This window comes from Tachyglossus aculeatus, chromosome 3 (assembly GCF_015852505.1).
Source record: "Tachyglossus aculeatus isolate mTacAcu1 chromosome 3, mTacAcu1.pri, whole genome shotgun sequence".
Lineage (NCBI taxonomy): Eukaryota > Metazoa > Chordata > Mammalia > Monotremata > Tachyglossidae > Tachyglossus > Tachyglossus aculeatus.
Genome location: NC_052068.1, coordinates 22,822,240 through 22,842,272, shown reverse-complemented (window position 1 = coordinate 22,842,272; position 20,033 = coordinate 22,822,240). Strand labels below are relative to the sequence as shown.

General features: G+C 45.6%; 1 protein-coding gene across 1 annotated transcript in view; it reads left to right on the top strand.

The window, feature by feature from the left end:
* Nucleotides 1-20,033, top strand: part of HPSE2 (heparanase 2 (inactive)) — a 709,452-nt gene that overhangs the window by 359,219 nt on the left and 330,200 nt on the right. The window contains exons 4-5 of the mRNA XM_038744163.1: nt 12,666-12,839; nt 15,690-15,861. Coding sequence (XP_038600091.1) covers nt 12,666-12,839; nt 15,690-15,861 — 346 coding nt within the window. The remainder of the gene's footprint in view (nt 1-12,665; nt 12,840-15,689; nt 15,862-20,033) is intronic.

The following is a 20,033-nucleotide window of genomic DNA, read 5'->3' as shown; positions in this document are numbered from 1 at the left end:
TGGCCTCGGTCAGCTCACTCTCTCCCAGTGCCAACCCCCCTAACCCCCAGCCAAGTACAGCCCTTGGAACCCCCTGCTCCGTCATCAGAAAGCTTCCCTTCACCCTAGACAACTCACTGCTCCTTCTTACTGCACTGAAATTGGGCTTCCCTCAGATGATACTGCCTCTCCCGAGAGGGCCTTATCTTCTCCCACTCCCCAAGACTCACAGGAAAAGGGGGTGGACTTAGCTTTCTTTTTGTTCCCCATTACAACTTTTGAACAATTATCCTCAAGCCCTCTCTTTTCCTTCCTTTGAAGTCCATATCATCCACCTCTACCACCCATTCCAATTAGTAGTAGACATCATATATAACTCTCCACGTCCCTCCTCCATCTTTCTGAACCATTTCAATTTATTTCTCACATTCCTTTTCTCTTTTTCCATTCCTGCACTGATCCCTGAAGACTTCAGTATCCACGTGGATGTCGCTGACAATCTTCTCACTGCTTGCTTCCTCTCACTCCTCAACTCCACTGACCTCCTGCTCCCCCCTGACCTCACCCACTCACCAACTTGGGCACTCTGCTAAATCTCATCATTGCTAGTCACTGTGTAATCTCCAATCTTGCCAACTCTGAAATTCCACTCTCTGACCACAATTTCCTGACCTGACTTCTCTCCCGCACGCCCCATATTGTTCCTGCACAGAGACTGCCTATCCTTTGATTCCCTCCAGTTTTATAAAGTCATCATGCCTCATTTGGTCTCAAAGTGCAACCTACTTCTCTTGTTGCACAAATCCATGCCTTCGACACCATCCTCTCCACTGAGCTCAATTCCCTCACTTCCCTATCATTCGATCATATTTATTAAGCACTTACTGTGGGCAGAGCACTGTACTAAGCACTTGGGAGAGTACAATACAACAATAAACAGATACATCCCATGTCCACAATGAGGTTACAGTCTGGGGAGTGGTGGCAGAGGGCAGGGAAGCGACCTAGCAGTTTGAGCTATGCCCTCCACTGATCTTACATGGGGTTAAGAACCAGCGTGGCTCAGTGGAAAGAGCCTGGGCTTGGGAGTCAGAGGTCATGGGTTCTAATCCCAGCTCCACCACTCATCAACTATGTAACTTTGGGCAAGTTACTGAGAGCTTCTTCCGAGAGCTTCAAAGCCCTACTGAGAGCTCACCTCTTCCAGGAGGCCTTCCCAGACTGAGCCCCCTCCTTCCTCTCCCCCTCCTCCACCTCCCCATCCCCCCCTCCTTCCCTTCCCCACACCACCTGTATATGTGTATATATGTTTGTACATATTTATTACTCTATTTTATTTGTACATATTTATTCTATTTATTTTATTTTGTTAATATGTTTTGTTTTGTTGCCTGTCTCCCCATTCTAGACTGCAAGCCCACTGTTGGGTAGGGACCACCTCTATATGTTGCCAACTTGTACTTCCCAAGCGCTTAGTACAGTGCTCTGCATGCAGCAAGCGCTCAATAAATATGATTGAATGAATGAATGAATGAATGAATGAATGAAAAAGTCACTTCACTTCTCTGGTCCTCAGTTCCCTCATCTGTAAAATGGGGATGAAGACTGTGAGCCCCACGTGGGACAACCTGATCACCTTGTATCCCCCCCGGAGCTTAGAACAGTGCTTCACACATAGTAAACACTTAACAAATGCCATTATTATTATTATGCCGCCTACCTACAGCCTTGTATGACCTCCACCATACACTTTCTCCACTTTAGCACTTACACTGTGCAGCAATGCCAAAGGAAATCCAGACTCCTGGTCAAACTTGTCCATCTTAAACTCAGTCTCATAACTGGGCTGGGACATAATGCTTCTCCATCCTTATTGACTCTCACACCCACTGCCCACGTGAGCTGTTTCAGATATTTGCCTCTTTCCTCAAACTCCTTGTATCCCATCTCTTGGCTCAGTGACTTTACCACATGCATTACTGATAAAATTGAAATCGACAGGTGTGATCTCCTTAGAATCTCCCCTGCTCCTCTCCAGTCCCTAACCTCCTCCTTCCCAGCAGTATTTCAAGAGATCTTCTGCCTCCTGTTAAAATCAACCCCCACCACCTGTGCCTCCAACCCTATCATTTCTCACTTTATCAAAACACTCTCCCCCTCCTGTTGCACCTTCCTGGCCACCATCTTCAACTGTTCACTCTCCAGTGACTTCTGCTTTCAAACTTTTTCAAACGTCTGCTTTCTGCTCCAGTCACTGCTTTCAAACTTGTTCATGTCTCCCTTATCCTAAAAAAGACTCCCTTTCCCCCAACAACTCCCTCCAGTTATTGCCCAATCTCCCTCTACCATTCCACTAAAACTCCTTGATCAAGTTGTCTACATAGAGAGGCAGCGTGGCTCAACAGAAAAGAGCATGTGCTTTGGAGTCAGAAGTCATGGGTTCAAACCCAGGCTCCGCCAATTGTCAGCTGTGTGACTTTGGGCAAGTCACTTAACTTATCTGTGCCTCAGTTCCCTCATCTGTAAAATGAGGATGAAGACTGTGAGGCCCCCTGTGGGACAACCTGATCACCTTGTAACCTCCCCAGCGCTTAGAACAGTGCTTTGCACATAGTAAGTGCTTAATAAATGCCATTATCATTATTATTATTGTTTCCTCTCCTCAAATTCTCTCCTTGACCACACTCCAGCAAAACTGCTTTCTTAAAGGTCAGTTGACCTGGGAAGTTTTGTTGGCATTTTAGGGGGGATTTGGATGTGGGGAGAGCTGCGGTCTGACTGACGTGGGGAAGGAGGGGGTTCCAAGCTAGGGGACAGCATAAGTGAGGGGACATAGGAGGGAAAGTCGAGAGGGAGGTGTAGCACAGAAGGTTGGCTTGGGAGGAACAAAGATAGTGAGTTGGGGAATAGGGGCAGAAGAAAACCGATAGGGAAGGTGGGGCCAGGTTGGGGAGAGTCTTAAAGACAACTGTGATAGGATTTTGTTTAAGGTGAAAAGACACAGGGAACTAGTGGAGTGTTTTGAGGAGAGGAGAGAAGCAGCATGTTTCAGTGGAAAGAGCATGGGCTTTGGAGTCAGAGGTCATGGGTTCAAACCCCAGCTCTACCAATTATCAGCTATGTGACTTTGGGCAAGTCACTTAACTTCTCTGGGCCTCGGTTACCTCATCTGTAAAATGGGGATTAAGACTGTGAGCCCCCGAGGGACAACCTGATCACCTTGCAACCTCCCCAGCACTTAGAACAGTGCTTTGCACATAGTAAGCACTTAATAAATACCATTATTCTTATTATTATTATGAATAGGCAATGCTTCAGGAAGATGACCAGTGCAGCTGCATTTTTTAGAGTAGATTGGAGGGGGGGAGGCTTCAAGTTGGATGGCTATTGGAGAGATATTTTCAGTCAGTCAAGCATATTAATCACCTACTGTGGCAGACCACTGTCCTAAGCACCTGGGAGATACAATGGAAGAGGTAGTCCCTGCCCTCAAAGAGCTTATGGTCTACTAGAAGAGGCAGAGCAAAAATAATTGGAGACAGGAGGGCAAGGAGAATGAAAAAATGGCTGTGTGCATCTGTGCTTCTGCATTTGCATTGGACTGTGGAAAAAAATGGCTCAGGCTCCACAGCATGAGGAAAAGCTGGCCTAGAGGATGTTCTTCCAGCTCCATTCCTGAGTACAGTGTGCACTCCGACTCTGCAAAATTCCTTTGCTTTCCCCTCTGACTGCAAGTCTTGGCATCTGTGTGGAGGGAGGAACGATTCCGAACCCCATCACTCCCGAGCCGTGCTGGAGGAGAGTCTGTCGAAGATGATGGTTCTTCGCTGGCACTTGGAAAAAGAAAGCAAAGAAGGGAGGAATCTAGGGCATAAAGTAAAAGGACTAAATGAAGTGAAGAAAAAGAGAGCCCAACTGGGCCTTCTTGGTAAAGAGGCAGCAGAAGGCTGTGGGAAGTTCTCATCTGCCAATACCTGTTACTCAAAGGATCTTGACATTTTCCAGACATCCTTGCTGGGAAGGCAACACCTGATTTCACTTAAAACTGCTGTGCCTGTCCCTGCTGCTCCCCCTCACCGCCCCCCCACCCCAGGCCAGCCCCACACCTAACACTCAAAAGCCAAGAGTCCCAGAGCAAAGGAGGATGTAATTATCTAGGGAGTGGGGGGTTGGGAAGAGAAGAGAAACCTTCTCAGAACTTCCATGAAAGTTCTGACTGACTTTGCAACTGTTTGGGGGGCGGATTTCTCACACATGTACAGCACACACCCACAAGGAAGCTCAGAGATGGGAGGGAAAGAGATACATTCATTAAGCTGTTGAACGATTTGGTTTCAGCTGTTATTTTTGGGTCACCCAGACTGCTTTGGCGGGTTGTGTTGAGCAGCCAGGAATGTGCTGTCGGGCATGGTTTGCACAGGACCGTAAAGGAAGCCCCTTGCTCTGTGTCTTAATGTCTGAAGAATAAGTATGTCATTGTCTGACTTTATTGTGAACTCTTCTCCTTGACTCGTTAATTTTTCCCATACTCTCCACTCATTCGTTCAGATGTATAAGCACTTACAGGGAAGATGATCCTGATCCCCAGATGTTGGGTGTCTGGATGTCCTGCTTGCTTACTAAGGATTGAACAAGACAGAAAGACAGAACATTGCACCAGGAGGCAGTAGTGATGGGGGAGGGGGGTAAAAGGAGTGAGGAGGGAAGACAATGGGGAAGGAATTTGGGTTCGACCTAGGAAAGACATTCCTTAACATTAGGCTGATTCGACATTGAAATGGGATTCTCATGGAGATTGTGGACTCTCCCTTTCTGGAGAATTTTAAGGTCATGCCTCTGTGGAGAAAGCATATTGTTGTAATTTGGAAAAGACCATATTTTCCATGCTCAAGGAGAAGAGAAGGTGAAAAAAATAATGGTACTTGTTAAGCCCTTATTATGTGCCAAGCATCGTTCTAAACACTGAGGTAGATATGACTTAATCATGTTGGACACAGTCCCTGTCCCACACGAAGCTCACGATCTCAATCCCCATTTTACAGATGAGGTAAGTGAGGCACAGGGTAGTGAAATGACTTGCCCAAGGTCACAAAGCAGAGACATGGCAGAGTCAGGATTAGAACCCATGACCTTCTGACTCCCAGGCACATGTTCTTTCCACTAAGCCATGCTGCTACTCAGCATGAAAGCCCAAAGGGAGGACCCTCTCCCCTGGGTGACCGACTGAGCCTAGTAGTGAAGCAAATCCTCTCCAGCCCCGAGGGGTCGGGGCCTACCCGAGGTGTCCACATCAGCTCAGCCTCTTTAGGAAGAAAGGTGGAGGAAAGAGCAGAGAAGGGAGTAGACTATCTAGTTCCCTTGAAGGATTTAAGAGGGTGCTAAGTATCCATGTTGGGGATATTTTCTCTCCAATCAATAGTATTTGTAGAATAATAATAATTAATAATAATAATTATGGTGTTTGTTCATTCATTCATTCAATCGTATTTATTGAGCGCTTACTGTGTGCAGATCCCTGTACTAAGCGCTTGGGAAGTACAAGTTGGCAACATAGAGAGACAGTCCCTACCCAGCAGCGGGTTCACAGTCTAGAAGGGGAAAATGAATCGACCACTTTTAAATCACTTGTGAAAATATTGGACAATTATATACAGATGCCTATCTTATCCTTTAAAACTGTACAGTTGTTAGGGATTGAAGTTTTATTTTTTGTTTGCTTCATTTTCTATGGTATCTGTTAAGCACTTACTATGTGCTAGGCACTTTACTAAGCACACTGGGGTAGGGATAAATTAATCAGAACAGACACACTCCCTCTCCCAAGTGGGGCTCACACTTTTGTTTGTTTGTTAAGTACTTACTATGTGCCAAACACTGTTCTAAGTGCTGGGGTAGATACGAGGTAATCAGGTTGTCCCATGTGGGGCTCACAGTCTTAATACCCATTTTACAGATGAGGTAACTGAGGCATAAAGAAGTTAAGTAGCTTGCCCAAGGTCACACAGCAGACAAGAGGCAGAGCTGGAATTAGAACCCACTTTCATTCATTCAATCGTATTTATTGAGAGCTTACTGTGTGCAGAGCATTGTACTAAGTGCTTGGGAAGTACAAGTTGGCAACATAAAGAGACGGTCCCTACCCAACAGCGGGCTCACAGTCTCCGAGTCCCAAGCCCATGCTCTTTCCACAAAGCCACGCTGCTTCTCTACATTCTCCAAATGCCTATTCTGTGAGGAGCTCTGTACTAAGCATAGTCTTAAATTATGTATTATAAATTATTTATTTATATTAATCATCGTCTCCTCCTCTAGACTGTAAGGTCCTTATAGCCATGGAACGTGTCTGCTAATTCTGCAGGAGCAGCGTGGCTTAGTGGAAAGACCATGGGCTTAGGTGTCAGAGGTTGTGGGTTCTAATCCTGCCTCTGCCACTTTTTATGGCGTTTATTAAGTGCTTACTATGTGCAAAGCACTGTTCTAAGCGATGGGGAGGTTACAAGGTGATCAGGTTGTCCCACAGGGGGCTCACAGTCTTAATCCCTATTGTACAGATAAGGGTACTGAGGCATAGAGAAGTCAAGTGACTTGCCACAAGTCACGCAGCTGATAATTAGCAGAGTAGAATTCGAACCCATAACCTCTGACTCCAAAGCCCGTGCTCTTTCCACTGAACCACGTTGCTTCTCTAGTCACTTGTCAGCTGTGTGGCTTTGGGCAAGTCACTTCACTTCTCAGTGCCTCAGTTACCCCATCTGTAAAATGGGGATTGAGACTGTGAGCCCTTAGAGTGTTTAGAACAGTGCTCGGCACATAGTAAGGGCTTAGCAAATACCAACATTATTATTATTATCATTAATTCTGCTGTATTGTAGTCTCCCAAGCTCTTAATACAATGCTGCGCACATACTGAGTGCTCAATAAATGCCACTGATTGACTGAGAGGAAGGATGCGGATAAGGGGTTGGTGGTGAAATGGACGAGATCAAAGTACAGTGAGTAGGTTGGTGTTAGAGGAGCAAAGTGAGTGTGCTGGGTTATAGAAGGAAATCAGCATGGCAATATAGGAGGGAGCAAGGTAATTGTGTGGAGCTGGCCAAGCTCAATAGTTAAGACAGGTTGAAAGTGTAAGTGATTGTAGTATAGCTGCCTGGTGAGATTTCATGCTTAGAAGTATGTGGAAGCTCCTATGAGAATCCAACTATTGTCTTCATCACTATTATCTTTTTTAATGGTATCTGTTACGACCCTACTATGGGCCAGGCACTGTAATAAGCACTGGGGTAAATACAAGCTTATCAGGTCGGACACAGCCCTTGTCCCACATGCGGCTCACGGTCTTAATCCCCATTTTCCAGATGAGGTAGCTGAGACACAGAGAAGTTAAGTGACTTGCCGATAAGTGGCAGAACTGTAAGCTCCCTCAGACTTTAAGCTCCTTTAGACTGTAAGCTCCCTCTACACTGTAAGCTCGCTGTGTGCAGGAGATGCATCTATTTACTGTTAAATTAATAATAATAATAATAATAATAATAATAATAATAATAACAACATTTATTAAGCACTTACTATGTGCAAAGCACTGTTCTAAGCGCTGGGGAGGTTAAAAGGTGATCAGGTTGTCCCACGTGGGGCTCACAGTCTTAATCCCCATTTTACAGATGAAGTAACTGAGGCACTGAGAAGTTAAGCGACTTGCCCAAAGTCACACAATTGACAAGTGGCAGAGCCGGGATTTGAACCCATGACCTCTGACTCCAAAACCCGTGCTCTTTCCATTGAGCCACGTTGCTTTATATTGTACTCTCCCAAGTGCTTAGTATAGTGCTCTGCACACAGTAAGCGCTCAGTAAATGTGATTGTTTGGCTGGGATTGGAACCCAAGAACTTCTGACTCCTAATCCTGTGTCTTTTCCACTATGTCACACTGCTTCCCAACAAAAAGAAGAAGTGTTTAATGACCACCCTGAGGGGGGCACGGTTCTGTGTGAGGCCTAGTTACAGCATCTCTATAGCGTCATAAAAACTATCTTTTCCTGAAAACACCTCCGTCTGTGAGTGAACAGACTTGTTTCCATAGCATTCTTAACCAAAACATCATGCCACAAAGAGCAGTCTCCTCATTATGCCTCTCTCAGACAAGGCCATATGGAAAGAGTGAGTAGGGCTAGAGGATCACGTAGGGCGTTAGGGAAAGCACCATCAAGCTTGGCTGGGATGTTCTATGGATAGGCAACCAATGGAGATACTTGAGGAGTGAGGAAACATGGACTGAAGGGTTTTTGTAGAAAAATGTTCTGGGCAGCAGAGTGAAGTATGGACTGGAGTTGGGAAAGACAGCAGGCAGGGAGGGCAACAAGGAGGCTGATAAAATAATCAAGGGAGGATAGGATAAATGCTTGGATTAATGTGGTAGCAATTTGGATGGACAGGAAAGGATGGATTTTAGGGATGTTTTGGAGGTTGGACCTACAGGATTTAGTGATAGATTGGCAGTGGGCGGCCCCTCCCCCCGCCCTTGTCCTCTGTGCCCCCTGTGAGTGGCTCCTTGGTGGCCATCACCATGGTGAAGGAGCAGTTCCGTGAGTCAGATGTGGCCAAGAAAATAATAATAATAATAATAATAATAATGGTATTTGTTAAGCGCTTACTATGGGCAAAGCATTGTTCTAAGTGCTGTGGAGGATACTAGGTGATCAGGTAGTCCCACGGGGGGCTCACAGTCTTAATCCCCATTTTACAGATGAGGTAACTGAGGCAGAGAGAAATTAAGTGACTTGCCCAAAGTCACACAGCTGACAATTGGCAGAACCTGGATTTGAATCCATGACCTCTGACTCCCAAGCCCGTGCTCTTTCCATTGAGCCATGCTTCTTCAGTGTAAGGAACACTGCTGGCAAGACACAAAAGTTTGGGAATCAATCAATCCGTGGTATTTATTGAGCGCTCACTATACTAAGCGCTTAGGAGAGTAAAGCATGACAGAGTTGGTAGGCAGGAGCCTTGCCCTCAGGAGCTTAGTCAAGCCGCGTGGCCTAGTGGCTACAGCCCAGGCCTGGGAGTAAGAAGTCCTGGGTTCTAATCCCTCCTCCGCCACTTGTCTGCTGTGTGACCTTGGGCAAGTCACTTCACTTCTCTGGGCTTCAGTGGCCTCGTCTGTAAAATGGGGACTGTGTCCAACCTGATTACCTAGTACCTACCCCAGCACTTGGAAAAGTGCTTGACACATAGTAAGCGCGTAACAGATGTCATCATCATTATGATCATTTTTACAGGCCAGAGGGTTCCTTGAGATGGAGTCAGGCCATCCGAGGTTATAAGTCCATCATGGGCATGGATAGTCTCTCTTTATTGCTGTATTGTACTTTCTGAGCACTTTTGGTACAGTGCTCTGCACACAGTAAGCACTCAATAAATATGATTGAATGAATGAATATATGGGTTGAATGAGAGAGAGGAGTGAAGGATAATGCCAAGGTCATGGGCTTGTGAGACAGGAAGGATGGTGATGCTGTCTAGAGTGATGGGAAAGTCAGGGGAAGGACCAGATTTAGATGGGAAGATAGTTCTGTTCTTGACATGTTAGGTGTGAGGTGACTGCAGGACATCCAAGAAGAGATGTCTTGAAGGCAGGAAGAAATGTGAGACTGCAGAAAGGGAGAGAAATCAGAACTGGAGATGTAGATTTGGGAATCATCTGCATAGAGGTGGTAGTTGAAGTCATGGGAGTGAAGGAGTTCTCTCAGGGAGTGGTGTAGATGGAGAAGAGAAGGGGACTCAGAACTGAGCCTAGAGGGACACCCACAGTTAGGGGGTGGGAGGCAGAGGAGGAGCCCACGAAAGAGACCGAGAATGAGCAGGTAGAGAGATAGGAGGGATAAAATATGAAGATAAAATATTTGCTCTTATTCCCTCTGGGACTTTGAGCCTGCAGCAGAACAGGGATTGTGTCCAGCATACTTATCTTGTATCATCATCATCATCTATCATATTTATTGAGCGCTTACTATGTGCAGAGCACTGTACTAAGCGCTTGGGAAGTACAAATTGGCAACATATAGAGACAGTCCCTACCCAACAGTGGGCTCACAGTCTAAAAAGGGGAGACAGATAACAAAACCAAACATACTAACAAAATAAAATAAATAGAATAGCTATGTACAAGTAAAATAAATAAATAAATAAATAAATAAATAGAGTAATAAATATGTACAAACATATATACATATATACATATATACATATATACAGGTGCTGTGGGGAAGAGAAGGAGGTAAGATGGGGGGATGGAGAGGAGGACGAGGGGGAGAGGAAGGAAGGGGCTCAGTCTGGGAAGGCCTCCTGGAGGAGGTGAGCTCTCAGCAGGGCCTTGAAGGGAGGAAGAGAGCTAGCTTGGCGGATGGGCAGAGAAAGGGCATTCCAGGCCCGGGGGAGGACGTGGGCCGGGGGTCGATGGCGGGACAGGCGAGAACGAGGTACGGTGAGGAGATTAGCGGCAGAGGAGCGGAGGGTGCGGGCTGGGCTGTAGAAGAAGAGAAGGGAGGTGAGGTAGGAGTGGGCGAGGTGATGGACAGCCTTGAAGCCCAGGGTGAGGAGTTTCTGCCTGATGCGCAGATTGATTGGTAGCCACTGGAGATTTTTGAGGATATCCATCCATCTAGATGCTTGACACATAATCATAATGAGAATAATAATACTATTTGTTAGGTGCTTACTATGTGCCAAGCACTCTGCTAAATCCTGGGGAAGATTCAAGATAACCAGGCACTACATGGGGCTCATGGTCTAAGTAGGAGGGAGAACACATATTCATTGCCCATTTTGCAGATGAGCTAACTGAGGCAAAAAGAAGTTCAATGACTTTGGCTGAGATCACCCAGCAGGTAAGTAGCAGAGGAGGGATTAGAACCCAGGTCCTCTGACTCACGTGCCTGTGCTCTTTCCACTAGGCCATGCTGGCTTAAGAAATGCTAAATGCATATCTTATAAAAAAAGAAAAGGGGGTTAGAGAAATCTAAACTAAAGCGAGTGTTTAGCTTTTTTCTTCCTCAGATTTGAAATCTTGAAAGACTTTTTTAAGATGGTTCTTTGAGGAAAAGTTGAATAGTTTGGGGAAGAATAGTTTGGGTATCATTTTAAGGTAGGATGAAAACAAGTGTGGTTTCCAGTGTGGAAAGGGATGCATATCTATTTACATATACATGTTTCTCTTTTATTGTATGAGAGTGGAGGGAGGTTTCTGCAGCTAGTTGAGTTTATGATTTTCATGTTGAAGAGCAAGACTGTTTCGTGGCTAGAAATGAAACACCTGTTAGTACCCAAACATATGCTTTTAAATTTAATTCCCAATGCGACACTTGCTCAGCCATGTATCTAGAGATAAAATCGTTGTGGAGAAGTAGCATGGTCTAGTGGATAGAGCATGGGCTTGGGAGTCAGAAGGTCATTGGTTCTAATCCCCACTCTACCTCTTGTCTGCTGTGTGACCTTAGGCAAGTCACTTCGCTTCTCTGTGCCTCAGTTACCTCATCTGTAAAATGGGGATCAAGACTATGAGTCCCATGTGGGACAGTGACTTTGTTCAACCCAATTTGCTTATATTCCCTCCAGCGCTTAGTACAGTGCCTGGCACCTTGTAAATGCTTAACAAATACCGCAATCATTATGATTATTATTCAGCTAAATTATATGTCCTCTTACTTTTGAGATATGGTAATGGCATTTATTAAGCGCTTACTATGTGCAAAGCACTGTTCTAAGCGCTGGATTTCTAAGCGCTGGTATTTCTAAGCACTGGATGTGGTCGGCTTATTTTAGCTCTGATGCAGATGGTTCTTTTGGGTTCCGTTTAAACTGAGTTGGTTAGCTCTATTCCAACCCTTCCAGCACCGCATAGGTATGTGTGGAGCTTCTCTAAGGCCTTCTTAGGAACATCTCCCCAAAGTGGTGTATCTGTAGGTGATCAGATCCCTGTAGGTTATCTAATGAGGTGGAAAAAGCTTCACCCCACAGAACTGGTCTCAAATTCCTGATCGTGGAGGACAAGGGGTTCAGACTTGTCCTGGAAGCAGATTTAGAGCAGACACTATAGTGCCTACCTGCAGAGCCGGGGAAGCGGGAAGAGGGGCCCCGCGGGAAGCCGGGAATGTTCCGCTTCACAGCGGGATGACAACTAACGAAGCGCAGGTGTGCACACGGGGAGCCTCGAACAGATTAAGAGAATCACCCCCTGCCCAGTAGCTGGCCGAGAACTAGGCCTTCAGAGGAGCTGACAGTGACAGAGTGTGGAGCTGGAGAGAGTTCCTGGAGGGACCAGGATGCCTGAGACCAGCGAGGAAGGAATAAATCATAGGGGAATAAGAAATACTTTGATGTCGTCCTCACAGAGAGAGAAGGGAGCTCTCTCCCCCACCCCACCCCCAGCAAACCCTGGATAACCCAGGAGGACACACGAGAAATACCGCGTTGGAATAGAGAAGAGTCCATGCCAGGTTCGACTCTCTATGCATTGATTGCAATGTCACGCTGTGGGGGATTGCTTAATAACACCAACCAATTCACCTGAGAACTGGGCTCTCCTCCACAAGAGAGCCTAAAGAGGAGTGAAGCTGGAAGCTTGTCTGTCACACAGTTATTTATGTAGCTTGGAATCGTTTGAGAGTTACAAGCCTTTTTTTGCTTCTTCCCAGCCAGGTCTCTAGACAAACTTTATAACTTTGCTGACTGCTCTGGACTCCACCTGATATTTGCCCTGAATGCACTGCGCCGTAATCCTAATAACTCATGGAACAGCTCGAGTGCCCTGAGCCTTTTGAAGTACAGTGCCAGCAAAAAGTACAACATCTCTTGGGAGCTAGGAAATGGTGAGTAGCAATCAGCTGTGTTTGCTGGGCACTATCTGTATGCAGTGCACTGGACTGAATCCTTGAGATACTAGATTAGAGGTGGTAGAAGATGTGGTCCCCTCCCTGAAGGAGCTCGAAATACTACTAATAATAATGATAATAATAGTATTTTTAAGTGCTTATTATGTACAAAGCACTGTTCTAAGAGCTGGGGCAGATGCAGGGTAATCAGATTGTCCCTGTCACAGTTTTAATCCCCATTTTACATATGACGTAACTGAGGCACAGAGAAGTTAAGTGGCTTGCCCAAAGTCACACAGCTGACAAGTGGCAGAGCCAGAATTAGAACCCATGTCCTCTGACTCCCAAGTCCAGGTTCTGTTCACTAAGCCCCTCTCCCCAAATCTCATGGAGGAGAAGAGACTTGGCCTAATGGATAGCACATGGACCGAGAGTCAGAAGGACCTGGGTTCTAATTCTGGCTCCATCATTTATCTGCTATGTGACCTTGGGCAAGTCACTTCACTTCTCTGTGCCTCAGTTGCCTCATCTGTAAAATGAGGATTAAGACTGAGGGCCCCATTTGGGGAATGGACTATGTGCAAACTGATTAGCTTTTATCGACCCCAGCATTTAGTATAGTGCCTGGAACATAGTAAGTACTTAATAAATACCATAAAAAAATTTAAAAAGCTGCAGATAAGAGGAAGAAGTGCTGAGAAAAAGAGGAAGGATTCAAGAAAAAACTCAGGCAAGTTGCAGGTACTATAGAGGTGAGAGAAGCATCCCAGAAAGCAATTGGTTCCCAGCGCCATGATCGTAATTGTCACCATCAAAAGCATTTATTAAGAACACACTTCTGAGTGTTGAATAAAGCCAGCCAAATGCATAAAGCCCTTGCTCTTTAGAAATTTGCTGTCAGACAGGAATTGTGGTGGTTCTGTCTGAGCTGGACCCCTAAAAATGTGAAGACGAGTTCTTAACCTCTGACTTCCCATCTGAACATTCACAATGGCCCCTCTCCCCACTAGGTTGTCTGGGAGCCAACTCCTCGGGACATTATGTGGCTCAGGAAATTAGCATGGCCTAGTGGAAAGAGCATAGGCCTGGGGGTTAGAGGGCATGGGTTCTAATCCCTGCCCTACTGTTTGCTTGCTGTATGACCCACAGCAAGCCACTTTACTTCCCTGTGCCTCAGTTCTCCTGTTCTCCCTCTAAGTCTAAGTAGACTGTGAACCTCCTATGTGACGGGGACTGTTTCCAATGTATTAACTTGAACCACTCCAGTGCTTAGAACAGTGTTTGACATATAGTAAGTGCTTATCCAATACCACTAAAAAAAACTTGGCGAGCGCTGAGATTCGGTTATCAGCTTTCACAGGGAGTGGGCCAGGGCTGGCTGTCTCCTGGAGAGTTAGTTGCAGGCCATTTTGAACTCCCCCTTCCTGGGGAAGAACCTTAGCTCTTACTGTGCTTGTTTTGCTTCACACTTCTGGAGAAGAGAGGTCAGGAGAGTGAAGTTCATGTTGTTCTGGGTAAAAGAAAAAAAAAACCTCAATCCAGTCAAGAAAAATAAGCAGAGTCATTGCTCTGCCAGCCGACTGGTGACATCTGCTCTAGGATCCTCAATCCCCTCCAAGACTGATTTATTTTCGTTGCCAAGGTTTATTTACCCAACTGAGAAGTCTTGAATTACTTGCTCTGAAGCAAGTTTGTCATTCTCCTTGTTTCCCTATCCCACTCATTCCCTTTTCTAATTGAATTTGAAATGTCAAACTTGTTATTTTCCCAGCAATATGAGTGTGTGTCGAGGATGGGGCTGGGCTGGATGTCCTTGGAATCTGCAGACCCCTTGTTGTCTCTTGGGGTGACTGAGAGAAGATGGGGAGTTGGGAGAGGGGGCAGGGTGTTCAGGACATAGGTTTGTCTGTCCTTTAATTCCTCCAATATCGTGTTGCAAAATGTGTCTGCCTAAGGCATATCAGGCTTGTTTGGAGAGAGATTGGGAAGATGAGTCCAAGATTGGTCTACCAACCTGGCCTCTGCCAGGCTTTAATAATAATAATAATAATGGTATTTGTTAAGTGCTTACTATGTGCCAGACACCTTTCTAAGTACTGGGGTAGGTATAAGATAATCGGGTTGTACACAGTCCCTGTCCCACATAGGGCTCACAGCCTAAATCCCCATTTTACAGATGAGGGAACTGAGACACTGAGAAGTGCCTTGTGACTTGCCCAAGGTCACACAACAGACAAGTGGTGGAGCCAGAATTAGAACCTATGAACTTCCGACTCCCAGGACCATGCTCTATTCACTGCCCTAGGCCTTCTTTTGGACTAATCTGATGCCTCCGCCTCCAACCACCCACTTCTCAGATATTTCCTTCCTAATCCTCAAGAGATGCACAACTCAAGGCCCAGGTTGGAGACAAGCATCTCCATGGGGTCAGGCTTTCCTTACACACAGTAAGTGCTTATCAAATACCATTAAAAAAAATTGGCAAGTGCTGAGATTCAGCTGAGAAGTAGTATGGCTCAGTGGAAAGAGCACGGGCTTTGGAGTCAGAGGTCATGGGTTAAAATCCTGGCTCTGCCAATTGTCAGCTATGTGAATTTGGGCAAGTCAATTACCTTCTCTGGGCCTCAGTTACCTCATCTGTAAAATGGGGATTAAGACTGTGAGCCCCCCATGGGACAACCTGATCACCTTGTAACCTCCCCAGTGCTTAGAACAGTGCTTTGCACATAGTAAGGACTTAATAAATGCCATCATTATTAAGTGGGGGCCAGGCAAGGGCCAAGCCAGGGATGGGGACAGGAAACCTGGGCTGCCCAAACCTAACTCACACATCTGCTTTTAATCCAGAGCCTAATAACTATCGGACTATGAAGGGCCGTGCGGTGAATGGCAGCCAACTGGGGAAGGACTACATCCAGCTGAAAAGCCTGCTGCAACCAATTCGGACTTACTCTAGAGCCAGCTTGTATGGACCTAATATTGGGCGCCCAAGGAAGAATGTCATAGCTCTCCTCGACGGGTAAGTAAAATCATTCAGCCCAAACAACATTTCACCCTCCTAAAGCCATGGGTGGATGGTTCAGATGCCTTCTTCTCCTCGGCTGACAGAAACCAAGAGAAGGTTCTTCTTGGTCTCCAAGGGGGAAAGGAGTTCACCTTAAACCAGAGGTTTGCAATCTATTTTGAGATAGTTTATTTCTGCGGCCTCAGGATTTCACTAGAAGATCACAAATACACATTCTACCTCCACATCCTACACCTGTCTTCATAGGTGGCCCTAGGTTTTCTGAGTTGGACTCCCAGCCCTATCATCAATGGTTATTTATTGAGTGCTTACTACATGCAGAGCACTATACTAAGCACTCAGGAGAGTACAGTACAATAGAGTTGGTAGATATGTTCCCTGTCCAAAAAAGCTTAGAGTCTAGAGGAGGAGAGGACACAAATACTAGTAAATAACATACAATATGTAACAAAGATATCTACATACCTCATTCATCCCTGGTCTCTGATAAGATGTGTGAGTTTCCTATCAGGTTGGGAAGCCCCAGAGTGGTAGCTTCCTGAGATATTTGTTCTACATAGCCTGTCCCCTCTCAATCTATGCTCGAAATGAAAAGTTGTCACCTGTCTCCCCCCTCATATACTTTCTCTCCTTCTTCACCCCACTCCTCAAAGAATGTTAGTGAGAGCCAACAAAGGGAAGGAGCAGGAGCAGGTAAGAAGGGAAACCACAATAGCTGCCAGCTCCCCAGAGTTCTTACTTCTTTCTGTGCCCCTGGCAGAGCTGTGAACTCCAGGGAGTGAGTAACAAGGGCAGCTGGAGAGGCTCATCCACTCTCTGTCTGTGGCTCTCTTGCCGCTGACCTCTCGCCCTCATCTTTTCTCTTGCCTCAGACGCCCTCCGTCTTCATAGCGACGGATGATCACTCTCCCCACCTTCAGAGCCTTATTAAAAGCACATCTTCTCCAAAAGGCCTTCCCGGACTAAGCCCTCCTTTCCTCTTCTCCTACACTCTTCTACGTCACTGTTGCACTTGGGATTTGCAACCTTCATTCACCCTTCCCTCAGGACTTATGTGTGTATCTGTAATTTTATTTATTTATATTAATATCTGCATCTACCTCTAGAATACAAGGTTGTTGTGGGCAGGGAACGTGTCTACCAACTCTGTCATATTGTACTCTTTCAGGCATTTAGTGCCGTGCTTTGCACACAGTATGCACTCTGTAAATACAACCGATTGATTGATTTTTTTCTCCAGATCTTGCCAACTATAACTCTGGCCTTGAAGGCTGTGCCTGAGATCTGGTCTTACTGCAGAAGGTACATCCAGCTTCTTGGGTGGTTTCACCGTTCTCCCCAGTGAGCCATCCTCAACATGAAATAGTTAACAGTGAGTGCCTAGAAGACTGACAGCTCACCAGGATTGAGGCTGTGAGAGCAGCCACAGAACCTCTCTGGGTGGGTCAATGGATGACAGCCAGATTCCCCAATAGCTGAGGGATAGTGAACTGAAAGAGGACACATCCAAGCATTTTAATGACACGGTGAAACACAGTGACCCAACAAGGGACTATTGAGTGACTGTCAATCAAACAATCGTTTTGAGCACTGCCCTGAGTGCTTGGGAGAGTACAAAATAACATAACAGAGTTGAGAGTCACCATTCCCTGTCCACAATGAACATACAGTCTAGAGGATGAGACAGACATTAAGATAAATAAATTATGACAGAGAGACCACTCTAATGTGGCAGTGGCTGGAATGGGGGTTTCTCTCCTTTGAGAAAAGACTACAAAGATCAGGACACAAAGAGGAGGACTTGAGAATAGGGGCAGGCAAATTTGTCAAAGGACCAAGAGATTAGCTTTTAAGACCCACAGTGCAGAAGGGAGTCAGGCACCTGCCTTTTCAACCGTGCTCATGGACAAGGATCTTCAGAAACAAAGGAAAGATATATACTTTATGAGGAGTAGTGTGACTTAGTGGAAAGAGTACAGGCCTCGGAGGCAAAGGGCTGAGATTCTACTTTCAGCTCTGCCACTTACCTACTGCTGTATGACTTTAGACAAGTCACTTAATTTATCTGTGCCTCAGTTTCCTCATCTGTAAAATGGAGATTCACTAATAACTGATCTCCCTCCTCTGTAGCCTGGGAGTTCCATATGGGGCAGGGACTGTGTCCAACTTGATTAATTTGTGTTTTCCCCAGTTTTAGAACAGCATTTGACACATAGTAAGTATTTAACAAATACCATAGTAATAATAATGATAATACTGTATCTATTATATGTAGTTAGGATACAGGTGTATACATGTATTTGTATATGCATATACAAACACACATCCCAAAGTATTGTGCATCAAAGGTTGGGATATCCCTTTTCCTGTTGTCCTGTTGTCATGAAACATGGCTCAGCTAGTAGAAATTGGCAGGGAGTTTTGGAAGCTTGCTAAATCCTCAAGAAATGATTAATTCTCCCAGAATGGGGAACAGGTCTGTAGTCTATTATAGAAGGGACACACAACCTCAAGTTCCACAACTCTAGAGCATTCTTCCACACCTGCAGGTGCGTGAAATTCTCAGCACGGTAAGTCTACTTGATCTTTTAAGGCCAAAGGTCTACCTTCGGAAAGAATCAGTACTTTGTTCTCCTAACCACTTCACTCACCTTAATCACACAACATTTCTCTCCTTGTCAAAACCCCAAATCAGTGGTGAGAGGACAAACTCTTGGATTCTGAGCAGACTTTTCCCTTGGGAAGTCAGATGTCTGTTGAATCTCACCTGAGTGTTTGACTTTTAGCCCTCAGTACGCTCTGTTTTTAAGTATCCTAAGTAAAGGGACTCACTGATTTTCCAGAGGAGTTGATTCTTTCGTAGAATTCTTCTTACTCTGGGGAATACAATCCTGGTATCTTCCTCTTTGGAATTCTATCTAATATCCCATTATGGTCCTTGTTAAATGATTTCTGCCTCCCTTCCTGATGACTGTATCGTTCCAGGGCTTCAGACATTGATCACATTCTGGTTTACAGGATTATAGTTTTGTTTATTGAGTAGCTGACCCTGGAGAGATTTAATAATCAAAGAGTTGGTAGTTAAATTGTCCCCTCCAGTTATGTAAATATTTGCATTTTCAGTTGTATTCATTAATGGAAGCAGAATTAGCAAGATAAAGGAAATCCTTAGGCAATTTTCAAAGATATTTTCAGCTAAGAGTTTCAGCCATCTTCTCACTTCATCATTCCTTTACCAGACATTTGCAGGACTGATTTGATTTGCATGTGTCTTCTCTTGCCCTGTTCACTCCCTGTAGTAGGGGCAAAAAGCAGTGAAACAGCCAAAAGACAGCTTCAGGAAAGGTAATGATGCAGGAGATGTGGGTAAATCTTAAATACTGGAGAGCTGTTTCTCCGATCTGCCTTCAACTTCAATTCTCCCTCTGTGTCCAAATGGAGAAATCCAAAGACTTGCAGAGCAGGCTGGGCCCCTCCGTTCCTTGAAGCAACATCTGTTAACCCACAGTGACTTTATTGAAGGTTCTGATCCAGGGGGCTTAACGCCAGTTAGCTGGTGTAAAAAGTCAAGTTTGCTGGGCTGCTGAAAGAGCTCTCTTCCTTTGGGACACTGGAGGCTCCCACCCTCAATCCTGACATCTTGGATACACAAGGCACAAAGTGGGTGTTTAGGTATTCTGAGGACTCTCCTACCGCTTCCCAATACTTGCTTTCGTCTTCCCATAGGCTCAGGTTGACTAGGGGCTGCAGAGAAGCCCAACCACCATGTAACCTGGCTCCAAAATCCCAAGAAGTTCTCCAGGAGCTGGAGATGTAGAACAAAGCCACTGTTCCATTGCTCCCGGGCTATAGGACTCTCCTTGGAGCTTCAAAAAGGATGGAACCTGTCCCTCCCAGCCCCCTCAGATGGGCAAATGGAGTCCATGGAGATTCCAGTATGAGATAATTGCGGTATCTGTTAAGCACTTATTTTGTGCCAGGGACTGCACTAAGCTCTGGGTTGGATACAAGCTAAGCAGTTTGGACACAGTTCCTGTCCAACATGGGGCTCACAGTCTCAATCACCGTTTTACAGATGTGGGAACAGACACACAGAGAAGTGAAGTGACTTGCCCCAGGTCACATAGCAGGCAAGTAGTGGAACAGGATTAGAATCCAGGTCCTTC